The sequence below is a fragment of the Macaca mulatta genome, chromosome 15 (genome assembly GCF_049350105.2).
Source record: "Macaca mulatta isolate MMU2019108-1 chromosome 15, T2T-MMU8v2.0, whole genome shotgun sequence".
NCBI lineage: Eukaryota > Metazoa > Chordata > Mammalia > Primates > Cercopithecidae > Macaca > Macaca mulatta.
The window spans coordinates 66,611,379-66,629,969 of record NC_133420.1 but is presented as its reverse complement, the minus strand read 5'-3'; the positions used below and the strand labels follow the sequence as shown (position 1 = coordinate 66,629,969).

The 18,591-nt window shown below is 42.3% G+C and overlaps 1 protein-coding gene across 1 annotated transcript in view; it reads right to left on the bottom strand.

The window, feature by feature from the left end:
- Positions 1–9,168: 9,168 nt before the first annotated feature.
- LOC114672773 (uncharacterized) overlaps positions 9,169–18,591 on the bottom strand; it is a 201,376-nt gene continuing 191,953 nt past the window's right edge. Inside the window, exon 4 of the mRNA XM_077965994.1 lies at positions 9,169–10,999. Within this exon, the coding sequence (XP_077822120.1) occupies positions 10,858–10,999 (142 nt within the window). The 3' untranslated portion in view covers positions 9,169–10,857. The remainder of the gene's footprint in view (positions 11,000–18,591) is intronic.

Genomic DNA, 18,591 nt, shown 5'->3' with positions numbered 1-18,591 from the left:
CGGGAGATAAGTGGTGTAGACTGCCTCATTTTCCTGCAGGCTTTTGGCCTCTCAGGTTTTTGCTGTGTCTATAGCTCTAAACTCCAATTTTTGTCTCCCCTGCCATGAGAAACTGATAGAAGCTCTGTTCAAATTCTTTGCCTCCTAGAAGTCACTTTCTACTTGTTTCTCAAGTTCTTTGTCCTTGCTACTTAAGAATCAAAGAGAAATACTTTGAAGGAGGCTAGGCGTGGTGGCTCACACCTGTAATTCCAGCACTTTGGGAGGCCAAGGCGGGTGGATCACCTGAGGTCAGGGGTTTGAGACCAACCTGGCCAACATCGCGAAACCCCATCTCTACTAAAAATACAAAAGATTAGCCAGGTGTGATGGCGTGCACCTGTAGTTCCAGCTACTGGTGAGGCTGAGGCAGGAGAATCACTTGACCCCAGGAGGCGGAGCTTGCAGTGAGCCAAGATCGTGCCATTACACTCCAGCCTAGGCAACAAGAACAAAGCTCTGTCTCAGAAAAGAAAGAAAAGAAAAGAGGAGAGGAGAGGAGAAGAGAGAAGAAAAAGATATGGAAGGGAAAAGCAGTTTCAAATATCCGGCTCACCTCAATGAGTGTTCCTTTATCTCCAGAATTTTCTCCAGTCCTGGCTATCTTGATACCTCTCCAAAGTCCCTTTCCCACCTACCTCCACCTTCCCTGCTACAGGATGACTGACTGTTCTTCCTGAAGCCCTGCCGCACTCAGACCACCTGATTGGAACCTCAGTGGACACCATCCATGAACAGGGGATATAAAGGAAGCTATGGCAGTAGCACTGGGATACTGCCTGGCACATAATAGGTACTCAAGGACATATGAATGAATGAATGAATGAACTTATGAACAAACAAATGAATGTGAGAAGAGGCTAAGAAGAAAGTGAATCTCACGAGCTGGCTCTTTGGCCCATGGCCCCTATTCTGCCTCCTACTCCAAAACTCTCTGCTAAAAACCCTTGAGGCTTCCAAGAGTCATATTCCTAAGATCTGGTTTGCTTACAAAGGTTATGGCCTCCTTGCCTCCTCGGTCTGGGGGAATTTCAGAACCCTAACTTCTAGGACAAATTCTCCAGCTACTTCTGGGATGAGTTCCTGACTTGGCTTTGGTCCTGTCCAGGGCTTCCTTTGCCCTCTCAATAGCAATTCCAGACCGAGAATTCTGAAGGTATTTCTTAAAACAGAAAATGTTTTCTTGAGTTACACTCAGTTCTCTAGAAGTTTCACTATATGGATTTCCCTACGTAGACCTGGAGACAGACATTCAACATACATTAGGGGTCTTGGATAATAGAAGTTTAATAAATAATATTTGTTAATAAATCCCTCTGGATCTACTCAGAGAAAATCATGTGGCGGCGGCACACTAGAGATTTTAAGATGAATAAGATGTGAAGTTTACTTTCAAGAAATTACAGCTATTAAACTGCATCAGAATTAGTCAGCATTCTTTTAGCTGCAAATGACAAATGGATTTTGTTTTACTTATACAACTGAATTATAAAAATACATGGCCCAGCTGGGCGCAGTAGCTCATGCCTGTAATCCCAGCACTTTGGGAAGCCAAGGCAGGCAGATGACTTGAAGTCAGGAGTTCAAGACCAGTCTGGCCACACGGAGAAACCCCGTCTCTCTTAAAAATACAAAAATTGGCTGGGCGTGGTAGCTCACACCTGTAATCCCAGCACTTTGGGAAACTGAGGCAGGCAGATCACCTGAGGTCGGGAGTTCAAGACCAGCCTGACCAACATGGAGAAATACCGTCTCTACTAAAACTACAAAATTAGCCGGGCATGGTGGCTCATGCCTATAATCCCAGCTACTCGGGAAGGCTGAGGCAGGAGAATCACTTGAACCTGGGAGGCAGAGGTTGCAGTGAGCCAAGATCACGCCATTGCACTCCAACCTGGGCAACAAGAGAGAAACTCCGTCTCAAAAAAAAAAAAAAAAAAAAAATTAGCCAGGCATGGTGGCGTATGCCTGTAGTACCAGCCACTCGGAAGGCTGAGCCATGAGAATCACTTGAACCAGAGGGGAGGAGGTTGCAGTGAGCTGAGATTGCACCACTGCACTCCAGCCTGGGCAACAGAGTAAGACTCCATCTCAAAAAAAAAAAAAAAAAAAAAAAAAAGGCCTGAAAGTCAACCCAAACCAGGACTAAAATGCAACCAGGACTCCCTCTTGACCTCTCATTTCGGCCTCTCTCTGTATGTCAGTTTTCTTCTCTTAGCCTTCTCCAAGTCACCAGAAACACGACTAGTAGCAGCAGCAGGCTCTTATCACCTAGCTTTGTCACCAGACACAACTCAAGAAAAAATAATCCCAGAAAAGGACTATCATTAATTCATCTTGGCTCAGGTGCCCATTCCCAGAAAATCCACTGTGGCCAATGGGATGAATAGCCTAACTGGCTCCACTTGGATCACACGTTCATCTCTGGCCAATCAGCAGTAACCAGAAGACTAAGAACTATAAGAATACATCAGATCTCAGTCAAATTATATGTCTAATGTAACTCAGCAGACAAAACAACAAACATTCACTATTACTCCCATCAGACCAAGTTCTTTCTACATGGGAAACACCCTACAATAGAGGCATTTCCCGGAAGGGCTATTTAGTTTTCAGTGGGCTGTAACAGTTTTCAAATGTCTGTAGATGCGTATGATTGCAAAAATAGTCAGATCTTTTCATTGTGAAGACCTTTGTCCTCTAAACTTGCACACTATCTGGCTAGAGCCCTCCTACTCAAGGTTATACCACAAACTGGGTCAAATCTGTTTTCTGGCTTCAGGAATGAAACATAATGAGCCAATGTATTTATCTCTGGTGGGCAAAGCTCCACCTTCAAGCCCTTAAGTTGCCTTGTAGACTCTACTGTAGTGACAGCCTGTGGATGACAAGAAGTCAGGGGATCTGAGTTCTGGCCCCGCATTTTGCCTTCTGAGGCCAAATGCTGTTGGTCAGGTCACCTCTCTTGAGACTCAGGGATTCAGTATCTACCTTCCTGTTAATGGGACACAGACAGGATCATGGGGATGAATGATCATGTACACTTGAGTTGTGAAAGCCTCTGCAGACCCAAGAATGGCTGTTCATACAGAGCTAACCATAGTCTCATCTAGAGCGTCTCAGGCCAACCCAGTTGCCCTCATGCCCAGGAGCTTCTTCCCTTTTTAGGGCCTGTCTGTTCTGCTCATGGCCAACTTAAATTCCTCTGTCTCTTGGGTTGGGGGTGGGGATTAGACGACCACTCTTGCCCTTAATCTGCAGTGGGCTAAGCCTAGTCCCTCCCACTATTCATGTGATGTAGGAATTAGTCCTTGGCTAAGAGCAGACTCCATGCCATTCCAGGACTCGCTGCCTTAGAATGAGCAGAAAGTGGGAGGGCAGGAAGAGAAAGGAAATGTTTACCATCTATTCAATCTGGAGGCCACTGGGAGATCAAATTTTTGACACAAAATGTTACCATGCGATAATAACAATTTTTAATAGTAGACAAAACTCTAGACTAGGAGACAAGGGACCCAAGTTTTCCTTTTGACTTGGCCTCTAGCTATGTGACCCTTGAAAATGTAACTTCACCTCTGTTTTCTTATCTATAAAATAGAGTGATTGGACCAAGGAAATCGTTCTCCTTCTATCTTTAATATTTGATGATATGGAAGCCTGTGCACAGGAAAGACTGCAGTAGCAGAGAAGAGGGATATAGAGACTCTGTGTAGATCTGTGCCTCCTGACATTGGCCATGGACCCCTAGGAGAATTTTTTCAAAGAGTTCTCAAACTTATACGTGAGCCAACAATTACCTGCAGACTGAATTTAAAAAATATTTCACATATATATATATGTATTACTTTCAAATCTACATGTGTGCTACTGAGATTAATTAAATGTGAATTCATTTTTAAAAGAAGTTTTTTACATTGTAAAATACTTTCAGTCAACAAATGCCAAAAGAACTACCATCATTGGGGTATCTTTTTTGTTTGCTCATAATAAGTTTTTCTTACAAAATGGAGAACCATCGATGATGAGGAAAACTTACAGTATGGAGAGATCATTCCTGGAGATGTTTCAATTTAACTACTGCCCATGAATTATGAGAAATTAAGGCTAATTTTAGACAAAATTCTGTTTCGCTCTTAAAACCTAACCTTAATGTCACCTTCTCCATGAAGCCTCCCTGCCGGGTCACCATGCTGCCCATAGCCCCAACAGGATTAGACATCCTATTAGTCAGGGTCCTAGGAGGAAAAACATGACACACTGAAATAAGGATAATTTGGCAAAGATTTGCTATAGGATTATTTACAGAGGTATAAGCAGTTTATAAGGAAAATACAAGGGCTAGTGCCATACCCAGCATGCTATGAGTAGGGCTGTTTCCACCTGAGGCCTGACAGCAAAGGGAAGAGTGGTTGTTGAACTGGCAGGAAAGTGGTGTGGAGATGGCCACCTTGAGTGGAGCTGTGGCTCTTGTTGGAGGGATGCAGCCAGCCCAAGGCCACACTGCAGGGGAAGCCAGGAGAATAAATACCCCACCTCACTCTCCTCTTCCACCTCACATCACCTAACGCCGCCCCATGAACCAGTGCAGCCAGAGACTGGGAGACAAAGGAGTCCAGTGACATAGCTCACACAAGCCAGTGTTGCAGGGCAGAATGCTGGGTGAAGAAGGGTGAGAGCAGGCCTGGAGGAGCAAGCAGGAAACATCCTCACACAATCACCTTCTTTTCTGAGCTCCTGCAGGAATCTGTACTTCTCTCTCTCTAGCTCTTTCCCTATCCAGTGCTAATAACCTATTGATATTTCTATCTCTCCACTACACGGTGAATTTGGGCAGAAACTATTTATCATTTGGTTTTGCAGTCACAAAACTAAGCACAATGTAGATCCCTAAGAAATATCTGTTGGGTTTTTATGTGAGGCAATAGTTTTGGAAAGAAGTGCCATATGGTCTGCATAGGTAGCATCTGGGGCTGCTGCTGGGTGTGCCGGGGACCTGTAGGTCCTGGAACACATCTCCTTTCCCACAGCACCACATGAGATGAAAGGGAAAAATCGTACCATTCGTGTGTTTCTGAAGCTGAGGCTGATGAGGGAATGTGTCAGACAACCTTCTGGATGGAAGCCTACTGAAATGGGAAAGGTTCCCTTGTCCCCCTCGCAGGCCATGCGATGGGGGTGTGGCTCACTTCTTCAGTGCCCCACTGCTCAAACCTCTGGGGGAGCATACAGACGGGCAGGCTGTGGGGCTCCAACCCCACGACAGTGTTTAAGGTGTTTAAGGGTGAGTGTTTACAGCTCCTGAAGCCCCAGTGAGCGTGTGTTAGAGGGTGCTCCTTTAGTTTTGCTCTTTTAGTTTGCAGTCTAGAGGCGGCTTGTGTTAACCAGCTCAATTAGAACCTCTACCTTGTGGCAAGGACAGAGGGCTTTCTGTATCCCATCTCCTTGCCTTGGTGTACCGGAAGAATAGGATCACCGGTGGGCTTGGAGAATGAGTGTAAAGTTTTACTGAGTGGAAGTAGCTGTCAGCCGATGGGCGAGCCAGAAGGGAGATGGTCTTCCCTGGAGTTGGGCCGCTCTGTGGCCCCAGCTCTCCTCCGATTTCCCTGGCCAAACTCCGCCTCTTCCCGCAGTTGGATGGCCTGTCCGGTGCGGGCGTCTGTCAGTGTGCTCTTCCCCTCGACGTCCTCCCGCTGTCCAGTCGCTTGTCTTTTCGGTCAATGTGTTCCTCTCATCATCCAACAGCTTCTGTGCCTCTGCCTTGCTAGAGTCTCGGGTTTTTAAAGGCCCAGGGTGGAGCCGCGGCGGGCCGCAGTGGTCTTTGAAAATGCAACATTTGGGGGTGAAAACAGGAATGTCTGTCCTCACCTAGGTCTGTGGGGGTGGACCTCTAGCCAGGGACGTGCCTTTCTCTACCCAGCGCTTCCCTGCCCTCCTCCCGTATCACTGATTGTAACACACCTAACTAAAACCTCAAAGCTCATGGAACTAACCTAAATTTATTGGAGACTCAAAAGAGAGGGGTGACTGAAAGCAGGGTGAGGGTTACATATTGGGTACAATGTATACTGTTTGGGTGAGGAGTCCACTAAAAGCCCAGACCTCACCACTGTACAATTCATCCATGGAACCAAAAACCACTTTTATCCCTAAATCTATTGAAATAAAAAAATCGTTTTAATAAAAAATTAACATACCCTTCCCATTTATCTGATTCTCTGAGGTCACCTTTAATTGTCTTTGAGCTATTTTTACAACTCTGTGAGTTGTTGATAACTGACAGCAATAAAAATGATTCTCATCCATAGATACACAAAAAATAAGTAAATTTTCCAAAAGTTTCCATAGGTCATCTTTCTCGTTCTTACTTCAAAGTGTCACTTATTAAATCGCCTTCTCTTGTTCCCATACTCACATAACTTTGAATACAGAAATCATGTGTATTCTGATATGTTCAAAGAACAAAAAATTACATACTATTTGCAATAGGATTTTTAAGTACCTAATAAAAAATGTGCTAGACTTTAATAGGGAACATTGTAAAATCTTTATTGAAATACATTAAGAATAACCAAATAGATGTAGAATGTTCATCCAAAATGATGTATAGATTTAATGCAATTCTGATCAAAAACCCATATATATGTTGTGAAACTTAATAAGCTGATGCTCAAATTAACACAGAAAAACAAAGACTAGCCAAGACACTCTTGAGGAAGAATGAGATGAGAGGATTTCCTTGCCAGATATCAAAACCAAGAAAGGATAGACAAAGCCACAATTGAATAAACAGAGAACTCAGAAACAGACTCACTATATATGGAAATTTGACACATAACAAAAATAGCATTGTAGATCAATGGGGGAAAGGATGAGCTCTCCAATAACCAGTGGTGGGATAATTGGATATACATGGGGGGAAATGCTAAATTAATTCCTGCCTCTTACCATACACAAAAACAAACTCCAGGTACATGAAGTCCCTACCATCAAATCATTTAAAAGAATCCTTAAGAAGAAAATATAGGAGAATATCTCATGACCATGGGGTAGAAAAGGATTTCTTAAACAAGACATAAAAAGCACTAACTATAAAAGAAAGTACTGATAAATTTGCTGGCATTAAAATTATCCAAAGAGACATCCTAAAACATAGTGAAAAGAAGAAGAGATATTTGTAACACATATAAGGAACAAAAGGCATACCTAGAACCTATAAAGAATGGCTAATATGATTTTTGGCATTTTTTGCTTTTTTTTTAAAAATTTAATATAGAGACAGGGTCTCACTCTGTCACCCAGGCTGGAACACACTAGTGTTATCACAGCTCACTGCAGCCTCAATCTCTTGGGCTCAATCAATCCTCCCACCTCAGCCTACTGAGTAGCAAGGACTACAGGCATGCAACACTATACCTAATTTTTTAATTTTTTGTAGAGACAGGGTTCTCACTGTGTTACCCAGTTACTCAAACTCCTGGGCTTAAGTGATCCTGCCACTTCGACCTCTCAAAGTGCTGGATTATAGGCATGAGCCACAAAGCCTAGCCAAGAGCAGCTGTTATGAAGAAGGCAAGCAACTAAATAGAAAAATGGGCAAAATACTTGAACTGGCAATTTAGAAAAGAGGAGGTCCAAATGGTGGATAAAAATAAAAAGCGGGTCATTGGTCATTAGGGAGATGCATTAAAACTGCAATGAGATACTACACAACTACAAGATATACAAAAATTTATAAGTCTGATAAAACCAATTATTAGCAAAGATGAGAAACAGTGGAAACTTCTATACACTGCTAGTAGGAGTAGCAAAAGGAGACACGTTTGGGAAATAATTTAATATGTCTAATAAAGTTGACTGTGCACATATATATCCTACAATCTGGCAATTCTACACCTAAGAATATACCCTAGGGAAACCCTTGCCCATGGTCCCCAGGAGATATGTACAAGAATATTCATAGTAACACTGCTTCTGACAACCCAAAACTGGAAACAGTCCACATGTCCATCAGCAGTAGAATGAATAAATAGTTGTGAAGCACTACTCATCAAATAAAAGGAATGAGCCACAATTGCACAGAACATGGAGATGTCTCTCAAACATAATTTTAACAGAAGAAACAATCACCAAAATAAATATATAGTAGCTTTCTATTTTATATAAAGTCCAAAAAATAGACAAAACTAAATAATGTATTGTTTAGGGATGTGCACGGAGGTTGTGCTGTTATTTATTGCTGCCATAACAAACCATACAAAAACTTAGTGGCTTAAAACAACCATGATTCTTTTTGCTCACAATTCTGTGGGCCAGGGATTTGCACAGAACACACCAAGGATCACTCATCTCTGCTCCATGATGTCTGGAGCTTCAGCTGGGTTGCCTCAAATATCAGGTCTGGTTGGAACAGCCTGACTGGGGCCATAAGTATGGGACCTTGATTCTGGCTCTCAGCTAGGTTCCTCAAATCTCCTCCATGAGGCCTTTCCACCTGGCTAGCTTGAGCTTCCGCATAGCATGGTGGTCTCAGGGTTGCAAGAAGAAATATTCCCCAAAAATCTTATCCCAATGTGCAAGCACTTATTAAATCTCTCTGCCATGCTTGATGTCCCATTGGTCAAAGCAAGCCATATGGACAAACTCAGAAGTCACTGTGAGAGCAGACTACACTAGGGCAGAATAGAGGGAGCCATGGTTCATTTAAAGGGCCACCAAAGTAATGGTCCACCACAGCTGAAAGAAAATAATATTCTCAAAAATAGTGGTTACCCTTCAAGATGAAAGGGGGATGCGATCATGTAGGCGTACAAAGGGAGCTTTCTAAAATATTGGCAATGTTCTATTTCTAAACTGACTGGCAGTTAACATAGGGTATATTTTATTCTTCTTTAAAATGTCAATTCCACTTGACTCAATATTATGCAGGCATCACAGTTTTCATTTGTATACTTGCAAATAATTTACAATTTAATGTTTTCATTATAAGATAATAAACAGGGAAATATATATGTATATTACAAAGATCCCAACTATTTATTAGAACTATTGGAAAGAGAGCTAGAAGCAAATAAACCTCCACACCTCCATGAGTGGTTGTGTGAGAGCAGTAGTAGAACTATGATTAATATAAATTTTATTTTTATATTTTTCTATGCTTTCCAAATTTTCCATAATAAACACATACCACTTTTAGAATCACTAAAACTTTATGGGGGTAAAAACAAGAATCACATCTCCCACAAAATGTTGTCTAGGTTATGTGAAGAAGCACGGATTCCCAGGAGGGATTCTAGTAACCTCTGCACTTCTCCTGACTCGCTTCACTTTATCATTCCAGTTCTTTTCATTGTGGCTATCAGAAGTTAATTTCTGGAGCACAGGGTATCCCAGATTTTTCAGAATAGAGTCTGATAAAAATTAAATCAGAACCACTTGAATTGGTTCTTGGGCATGAATAGTATTGCCAAGCCCTCGATTTGGTGCTTAAATGGGAACTGTCAGTCAGAAACGAAAGGGGCAAAAAGGGACAAAGAGTGATGAATTGAGGTGTCTTTCAGCCTCTCTATTTTGAATCACAAGATACTGAGAATTTGGCAGAGTGGAGTTTTTCTGCAGGTGATCTACAAATGTTCCGTCTTCTCTGATCTAAAATCATAATTGGAGGAAGTTAACTCTAAGACCTGCAGGAAGTTACAGAGGAGGAGGGGAAAGCAACCAACACCTAATAAATTAAGAACTTGGACTCTGCTGTCCAACTTACTCACTGTAGGACCTTGTACAAGTTCCTCCACCTTTCTAGGCCTCAGTTTCCTCATTTCTAAACTGGGGACTTAATAGTGCTACCCTTAGGGCTGCTGTGAGGAGGGAATGAAATAGTAAATGCAAAGTGCTTAGCACAGAGTCCAGAACATCAAAAGCACTCAATAAATTATAGCATCTCCCATTGCCAGGACAGGTGAGGCACCCACACAGGTCACAGCAGATGCCTAGGTATGGGCCGGCACTCTGCTGAGAGCTTCACATACAGTCAGCATTTTATATCGCATCTGACCCTCATGGTACCTAGGGATTAGATATTATTTTCCCCATTTTACAGATGAAAAAACAAACAGAAGATCTGAGCATCTATAACCCACCCAAGGCCGCGGATCTCCTGAATAGCAGGGCAGTAGTTGAAGCTACAGCTGTTTCCAAGGCTTCTCAGAATCTAGTGGACAGGAGAGGAGTGCTATACTCTTTGAGAAAACACTCCCACTTTTTTGTTCACAGTACCCACCACTGAAAGTAAAACTCCACTGAAAGTAAAACTCTGAAATGTTTTGGGCTGATGTGAATACATGTAAGTAACAAGCACTGTGGAATCAAAAGACTGAAAAACACTACCAATGTCTGCAAATTACAATGACCAAGGTGGCCGGGCCTAAAGACTGAACTTCAGTGTGGAGGGGTCTTTAAAAACTCGAGGATCTGTTCCCAGACCTACTTACACGGAGCAAAACGCTTCCTGGGTCTTCTCAGAATCTTGTAAATGTTTCCATTGACTGTGGACCTGATATTCCTTTTCATATCATGGGATGCAGTGAGGAAAGGAGCACAGAGGGCAGAGAGAGGCAAAATTGCTCCCCTTCACCAAGGCTTATGGGGAAAAAGAAAATGAACTTGCCTTTCCCGAGGAGTCCCACCTCCTCGCAGGCTAGGAGCTATTCCATTCTTTGGAAGGATTTTATAAGAAACAAGTCTTCCTGGGATAAGGTTGGCTACAGAGAAATAAAACAATGTGCACAGACCTACCTTTTCCTTTCTTTTCCTCTTCTGTGTTCAGTGTGACTTCGCTGGCAATACTGAACTGGAGAGTAAGAGTGTATGCTGCTTTGCGACGTTTGAAATTTTTGTTAAGACTGCAAGCCGGCTCACGTCCTTTCTCCTGGTCTTCTGTAGCGCCCCGGTGTGCTCCTGGGAGCTGAAGCCAGAGAAGGTTAAACTGCCTCACTCTCTAGGACCTAAATGACTTCTCCCACCCTCTGCCATCAATCAACCCCCTGAGAGCAGAAATTGGAGAGGGGCATTTCCCCTAAGACTCACAGAAACCCCGCCTTTAAAAAATTCTCCACAACCAGAGAATGATCCCTCCAAAAAACATCTCTGTTATATCTTTAAGGAATTTCATCTCCCTCAATTCCGTCGCTCAGCCTTAAGCACACCTTCAAATCCTTATGCAAAGGACTCAGGGAATTCAGGTGAGTTCCCCAGAGCCATGATTTCCTCCGAGGAGCAGAGGTTGCACATTAGAACTAATAGGCTTCAAGTACCCACAACAAGACTAATATCTTCTGCTAATAATGCTGTGAGTGACTTGAGTTTCCAATGAGCTATTATTTGTAGAAAGACATTGACTTTACTCTTGCACTCTTGAAAGTAGTTCACTGATCTGAGTTAATTAAGCCACATAAGCCTCCTGAAAGGCAGAGAGAAGACCCAGGAAGAAAAAGAGAAGGACAGGAAAGTGTTGACTGAGATGCACCTCCCTGCTGGTCCAATAATATTATAGCAAGTGGACCTCACTACTGCAGCCAGTGAAACGCCAGGGAAATGTACAGATCCTTTGTAATAACAGAAATTGTCATTGACAGTGATTAAAATATTAGAATCATAACCTTAGAGATCATCTGGTACAACGCCTCATTTGAAGACTGAAAAAAGATGGCTGTTTCACTAAGTGAGAAAGGAAGACAGGCCTGCTGACCCTTACGACTCTTTCTGGGCTGCTGGCAATGAGCTAGCTGGGACCTTGGACTGACACTCCTTGCAGTAGAAGTGGCTGCGCTCAAACCAACTTCCCCCAGGACCCGGGGAGCCAAAGACTCCAGGGGCTTCAGGAAGCTCCCTAAAGAGCTGCACCTAAACATAGACCTGGCTTAGCATCTGAATGCAAAATATTTGTTACTCAATAACAAGGCTGGTCCATTAAAAAGGAGAGCAACAGAGGGTGAGGTTCTCTTGCTAGAGCATAGTCCCCAAATGCATCCAGCTGCATCTTGGTCCAAGCATACTTCCCCCATAGGGTGCTGGAGATGAGGGGGTGCCTCTTCTCACCCTTCTCCCAGTGAGTTCCAGCCCCTGCCCCAATGCTTGCTGGTGTTCACCTATAGCCTTTGCATGACACCCACTGACACACTAGCCCTCCAGGCCTTTCCTGTGGTTGTTTTTCACTGAACACATTAGGACTATCTTTCTACATCAGTAACCATTACATAGGAAAACATTGTCTTTTAAAAAATGACGCATAGACATCTAGAAGATAATCGACCAATCCCCACTGACTAGTTGTTTCCAATTTAGGTCCTTTCAATTTTTCACAATTAAAAACAATACAGTTGGCAGTAAACAATGTACAGACATCTTTGCATGTTTTCTAATAATTTCTTCAGTATAAGTTTTTAGAAGTGGAATTGCTAATTCAAAGAATGTGGACTTTTAAAAGGGTTTTGATATGATCTGCCAAGTTTTTTGGTTTTTGTTTTTGTTGTTGTATTGTTTTGTTTTGTTTTTCAGAAAAATGGTATCAGGGTAGGTTCCCACCAAGATTTTTTATATAGATCATTCAAATAGTTTCCTTGTGTTTCATTCACTTTCATTCAAATAGAAAGTAATAGCCTAGTCAAATGCCAAATGGTACATTTCCCAGAAGTATGAATAAGTTGGATAAGTTTCCTCACATTGTGACAGTTTTGGAGAAATGAACCCAGGTCATGACTGTCTTTGTATCTCACTGCAGTGAGATAAAGGGGCTTTTTCTTTATAACTCATCTCAATTTTGATGAAGATAGCTATGGATTGTGACAGCTCCTGCATGGTGAAATTATGGATAATGGTTATTCTTTATTTTGCTTATCTGTATTTTCAAATATTTTTTGCAGTGTCCTACTAACACTACTGCAGAGTTTCTCAACCTCAGCACCACTGACATTTTGATCCAGATAATTATTTGCTGTGGAGCTGTCCTCTGCAGCATAGGATATTTATCAGCATCCCTGGTGATATGGTTTGGATCTACATCCCCACCCAAATCTCATGTTGAATTGTAATTCCTAATATTGGGGGAGGGACCTTGTGGGAAGTGATTGGATCATGGGGGTGGATTTCCCCTATGCTGTTCTCATGACAGTGAGTGAGTTCTTACGAGGTCTGATGGTTTAAAAATTGCACTTTCCCCCGCCCCCTCTCTTTCCTGCCGCCATGTGAAGAAGGTGCTTGCTTTCCCTTCACCTTCCTCCATGATTGTTGGTTTCCTGAGGCCTTCCCAAAAGCAGAAGGCTGTACAGCCCACAGAACCATGAGCCAATTAAACCTCTTTTCTTTATAAATTACCCAGTCTTGGCCTGGCGCGGTGGCTCACGTCTATAATCCTAGCACTTTGAGAGGCTGAGGTGAGTGGATCACCTGAGGTCAGGAGTTCGAGACCAGCCTGGCCAACATGGCGAAACCCCATCTCTACTAAAAATACAAAAATTAGTATGGGTGTGGTGGTGGGCACCTATAATCCCAGCTACTCGGGAGGCTGAGGCAGGAGAACTGCTTGAACCTGGGAGGCAGAGGTTGCAGTGAGCCAAGATTGCGCCATTGCACTCCAGCCTGGGCAAAAAAGCAAAACTTCATCTCAAAATAAATAAATAACACAAATTACCCAGTCTTGGGTAGTTCTTTATAGCAGTGTGAAAATAGACTAATAACACCTGGCCTCTGCCCACTAGATGCCAGCAGCACCCCTAGTTGCAACAACCAAAAACATCTCTAAATATTTCCAAATGTCTCCTACAGAGTCATAATTACTCCCAGTTGAATGCCACTGAACTAGTGTAATAGACAATACTAAGTAATACAATAATAAGATATTATATAACATTATATGATAGTATGTAGTAATAATAAACACTTATAGTGCTCTGTGCCAGACAGTATTCCCAGCTTCAGGAATATCATCTTGTTGATTCTCTTCAACAGTTCTTTGAGGTAAGTACTATTATTCAATCCATTTTACCTAAAGGGAAACTGAGGACAGACAGGTTGAGTAACTTGCCCAAGGTCACACAGCTAGATAGTATAGGATCCCAGATTGAAAACAAAGAAACTCCAGAGCCCATGCTCACAATCATTTCCTGCAGCTGTCTTAGAAGTCTTTTTAAATATTCTTTTTAGTCATTTAAATTTTCCAACAAATCTCGTAATATTTGCAAAGACACACAATCATATGGTGAACATCTGTATACTCATCACTTACATTTAATATTAGGTTGGTGCAAAAGTAATTGCGATTTTTGCCATTACTTTCAATGGCAAAAACCACAATTACTTTTGCACCAACCGAATAACTCTCAAGCTTTTTCCATACTCAATTCATTTGTTTCTCTTTATTTCCTCCTGTTTCTTTCTTTCTTTCTTCCTTCCTTCTTTTCTTTCTTTTCTTCTTCACATCTTTCCTTCTGTCTTCTTAGAAGTGGAATCTTTCTTCCTTTCTCTCTCCCTTTCTCCTTCCCTCCTTTCTTCCCTTCTATTGTATCATTTCATCCCTTACATAGGTCATTGTGAAGTTCTAAAAATATTGATGTTTTCTGACATAGCCATCATGCCTATCACCCTAACAAAATTAATGATTCTTTAGTATCAATTTATATTCAAATTTCCTTGATTATCCCAAAATTTTATTTTAAATCTCTATAAAGTCCAGCTTTGGACATTGACTAAGAAGAATGAAGTGGTGATTCCCAGCATATTGTGAATCCTAACGGAAGAAGGACGGAGTCATAGCACATTTTAGAGGAGCTCTACGTGGTCTGGGCTGCAAATGAAAGGAGAACATAGAGTCCCCAACGACCATAAGAACCTTGCTGTTGCTTTTGGGATATGAGTCCTAACATGATAAGAAAGCCGGTTGATCATTAAAGTCAATTTTAATAACAGCAGGGAACTGGGGCTAACCTTCCGAGCTCCTCAACTCAGCTTTCTCAATGCATATTTATGATTTAATTTGAGAGCTTGTTGATTTACTTCCATTAGCCCATAAAAACCCTGACTCTTTCTTTTTGTTGTCCTTGAAACACAGTGGAAATTTCTCTTGAGTCTGTGGTTAACGACTGGCCTCCAAGGGGGCGAAGACAGCACAGACTGGTCTTATATTATTTGAGGACAGCAGGACAGGGAGTGAGCAGGGTTCTCCGGAGACCAGTGGAAATTACTGCTACCCCTTCGCCGCACACTGCCACCTGCTGGAGTGGGTTGGGCACAACAAGCAGGACTCCCCTAGTGTTAGTTACCTATGGCACCCGTAACAAGCCTAGTGACTTGAAACAATACACATTTATTCTCTTACAGGTGTCGGAAGTCCAACACCTAGATTTTGTGCCCAGTGAAAATGATTTTGGATTTCTGTTTGTTTGCCTTTTCCAGCCTGCATTCCTTGAACTCCTTGGCTCATGGCCACTGCGTCCATCTTCTAAGTCAGCAGTGCAGCTTAGACTTAGCAGCTTAGCAGTGCATCTTGCTTCGGTGGTCACATTGCTTTCTTCTTCTGAGTCAGCTCTTTCTCTGTCTCCCTTTTGTAAGGACCCTAGTGGTTACATTTAGAGCATACTGGGATAATTTTACTATCTCATGGTCCTTTATCATATTTGCAAAGACCGTTTTGCCCTGTAAAGTCACATTCACAGGTTTGGATATAAGGATCTGGATATCTATGGGGACCATTATTCAACCTACCACACTCCTCTTGAGAACAACTCATGCCCAGAGTAACACCACTTATATTTCTAGATCTCAAAGCCTTTTATAAGTGTTTTCCACTTGCTTATCCCAACAATCCTTTAAGGTAGGCAGGATTTGGGTTCCCCAGAAGCAAGACCCTGAGGCACGGAGTTAAGCGCAGGTAGTTTATTTGGGAGGTGATGCTAGAAAGCACAGGCAGGGTGTGGGGAAGTAAGATAGGGAGGGGAAAGAAAGCAACTCGGGGTAGGAAATCAGTCAGTTACCACTGGGAAACTGGAGCACAAATTCTCCTGGAGATTCTGAGAAACACCAGAGTCGCCTTATTTATCCCAAACATGGGCTGAAGAAGTTGGGGTTTTATCCATCGACTCACCACCCATCCTTGGTCGAGGGCAGCTCCAGAGCCATTCACTCTGGTACAACCAGCTTTCCTTGCCCCCAAGGCCAGTGTTCTCCCTTGGCCAGAAAAAGAGCTCAGGGTGACAGGAGTTTTCAGGAAGCAGCCTAAGTGAGGAGGTGAATGCCAAGGGGTTAGCCCTGGCACCTGCAGTGTCTGCTAGGATCCCCATTTACCAGTGAGACTCATTTATTCTTTCACCAAACATATATTGAGTGCTTGCTTATTCTGGACCAGTGTGTCAGGTGCTGGAGCTCACACACAGAGGAGGCCTTCCTGCACTTGAGAAGCTCACAGTCTGTACCAATGTGTAGAGAGATTAAATTGTCATACACTATGGTAAGTGCTATGCCAGAACTATAAGCATTTGTGCCCATAAAGGGTGAGCAATTAAAATGAATTTTTTAAAAAGGCATTATAAAATATTATAAAATATAGAAGACTTCTGTCTAGAAGAGTCAGACAAATGTCCCCTCCATCATTGTAGCCAGACACCCAAATAAGGCACTTAAATAAAACAAGGTAAAATACCAAGTGACAGGGTCAGGTCACCTGGTGGGTGAACAGCAGAGCCAGGACAAGAAGCCACATTTTGTGACTCCTAAGCCAGTATTCCTTCCACTCTAACCAACAGTCTCTAGGAGATGAGACGTGGCACCGATCACAATGCCCAGCTCATAGTAGGTTCTCAGTATCTTCATGAAATGGACACAGAGCATTTGCTTGACCATGAGAAGGGAAAGTATAATGACCTAGTGCCCACTTACAGTCACTCTTCATTCCCACCACCAGGCCTAGGCAACTACTGATCTACTTTCTGTCTCTATGGATTTGCCTTTTCTGAAAAGTTTGTACAAATGGAATTATATACCATGTGTTGCTTTGTGTCTGACATCTTCTGCTAATCATAATGTTTTTGAGGTTCATCCACGTTGTAGCATGTATTAATACTTTGTTAATTTTTATTGCCAAATAGCATTTCACTGCATGGTTTTATCATATTTTGTTTATTCATTTATCAGTTGATAGACATTTGAATTGTCTCAACTTTTTGACTATTGTGAGTAATACTATTATGAACATGTGTGTTCAAGTTCTTATGTGCATATATGTTTTCATTTTTCATGGGTAGATACTTAGGAGCAGAATTTCTGGGTCATATGGTAACTCTATTTTGTAAGAAGGTACCAAACTGTTTATCAAAATGGATGCCTCCCCTTATTTTATACTCTATTTTTCATTTTGAATTATTTTAAAGTAAATTATAGTCCTCAAGATATACCATGTAGCCAAAAAGCATTATCCCACTTAACAAATTGTCAATAATGCTTATTATCACAAATTCAGATTTCCACTATGGTTTCCCAAAGATATGAATATTTGAGTCACTGGAAAGTAACATGTCTCTTTGAAGATCAGCGAAGTGGCTTTCTGGTTTATATACCAGCCTCCTATGAGTTTCGTTAGTCTGACCAAGTGAATGAACGAATTGACTGGCTGTTAGCTTGAGTCTTGGGCAGCCTGGATTTAAAAGATGAGCTGGAAATTTGCAGTGGGGACACAGGGAGGGCAAGTGTGTCAGCTGTGGGAGCCAAGCTGGATAGTGAGGTAAACTAAGGGAGTAAGGCCACCATATCAGGCCATGAGTAAGAGTAAGAAGTGGAGAAAAACAGAGACAAAGCAAATGTGCCAGGGGAGAACGACAGGGACAAAGCAAATGTGCTGACAGGTTGAGATGAGAGAACACACAGACACTGGGAGAAAGGGAGTAACTCAATCACAGTGTCCATGAAAGGAAGGGCTTTGTCCCTATTCCTGGTTCCCATAATGAAGGACTCTTCCTAATGCAGTCTTGGCTTCTCTCTACTCTGAGGTGAGTTTCTTATCTAGCTGGTAAATTTGGGAGAATAACTGGGTGTGCGTGGCTTGTTCTTCCTCCTGGAAGTGAACCGTCCGTAAGAAACAGAAAGTAGTCTGTCTTTTCACATGGAAGGCATCTTCTCCTCCTCCAGGTAAGGTCTACCCAGGTCCAGTTTTCTCAGAATGAGGTAAAGTCAACTGAATTCTGAGGTTGGAGTTAACAAACATACTTAGCTAATAGAGTGAAAGCCACATCCTCATGCCCAGTCTTCATCAGTAATAAAGGCTGTGTTTTGGCCTCCCTTGTTCTGTTCCTCAATTTCTTCAGCACCACGTGGTGAAGAGAGGTGCCATTAGTGACTGCCCTTCAACGATGCCAATATCCAGATGCCCAAAGCCAGCAGTACTTCCTGCCCTTACAATTGGTGAGATTTTCCAGTATCCTTTCAATAGTGTTCCTTGTTTAGAGTTACCTCAAATGGCTTTTTCTTCCTTGAAATCAAAGAATCTTGGGTAGAATAAGACATTTCTCTGAA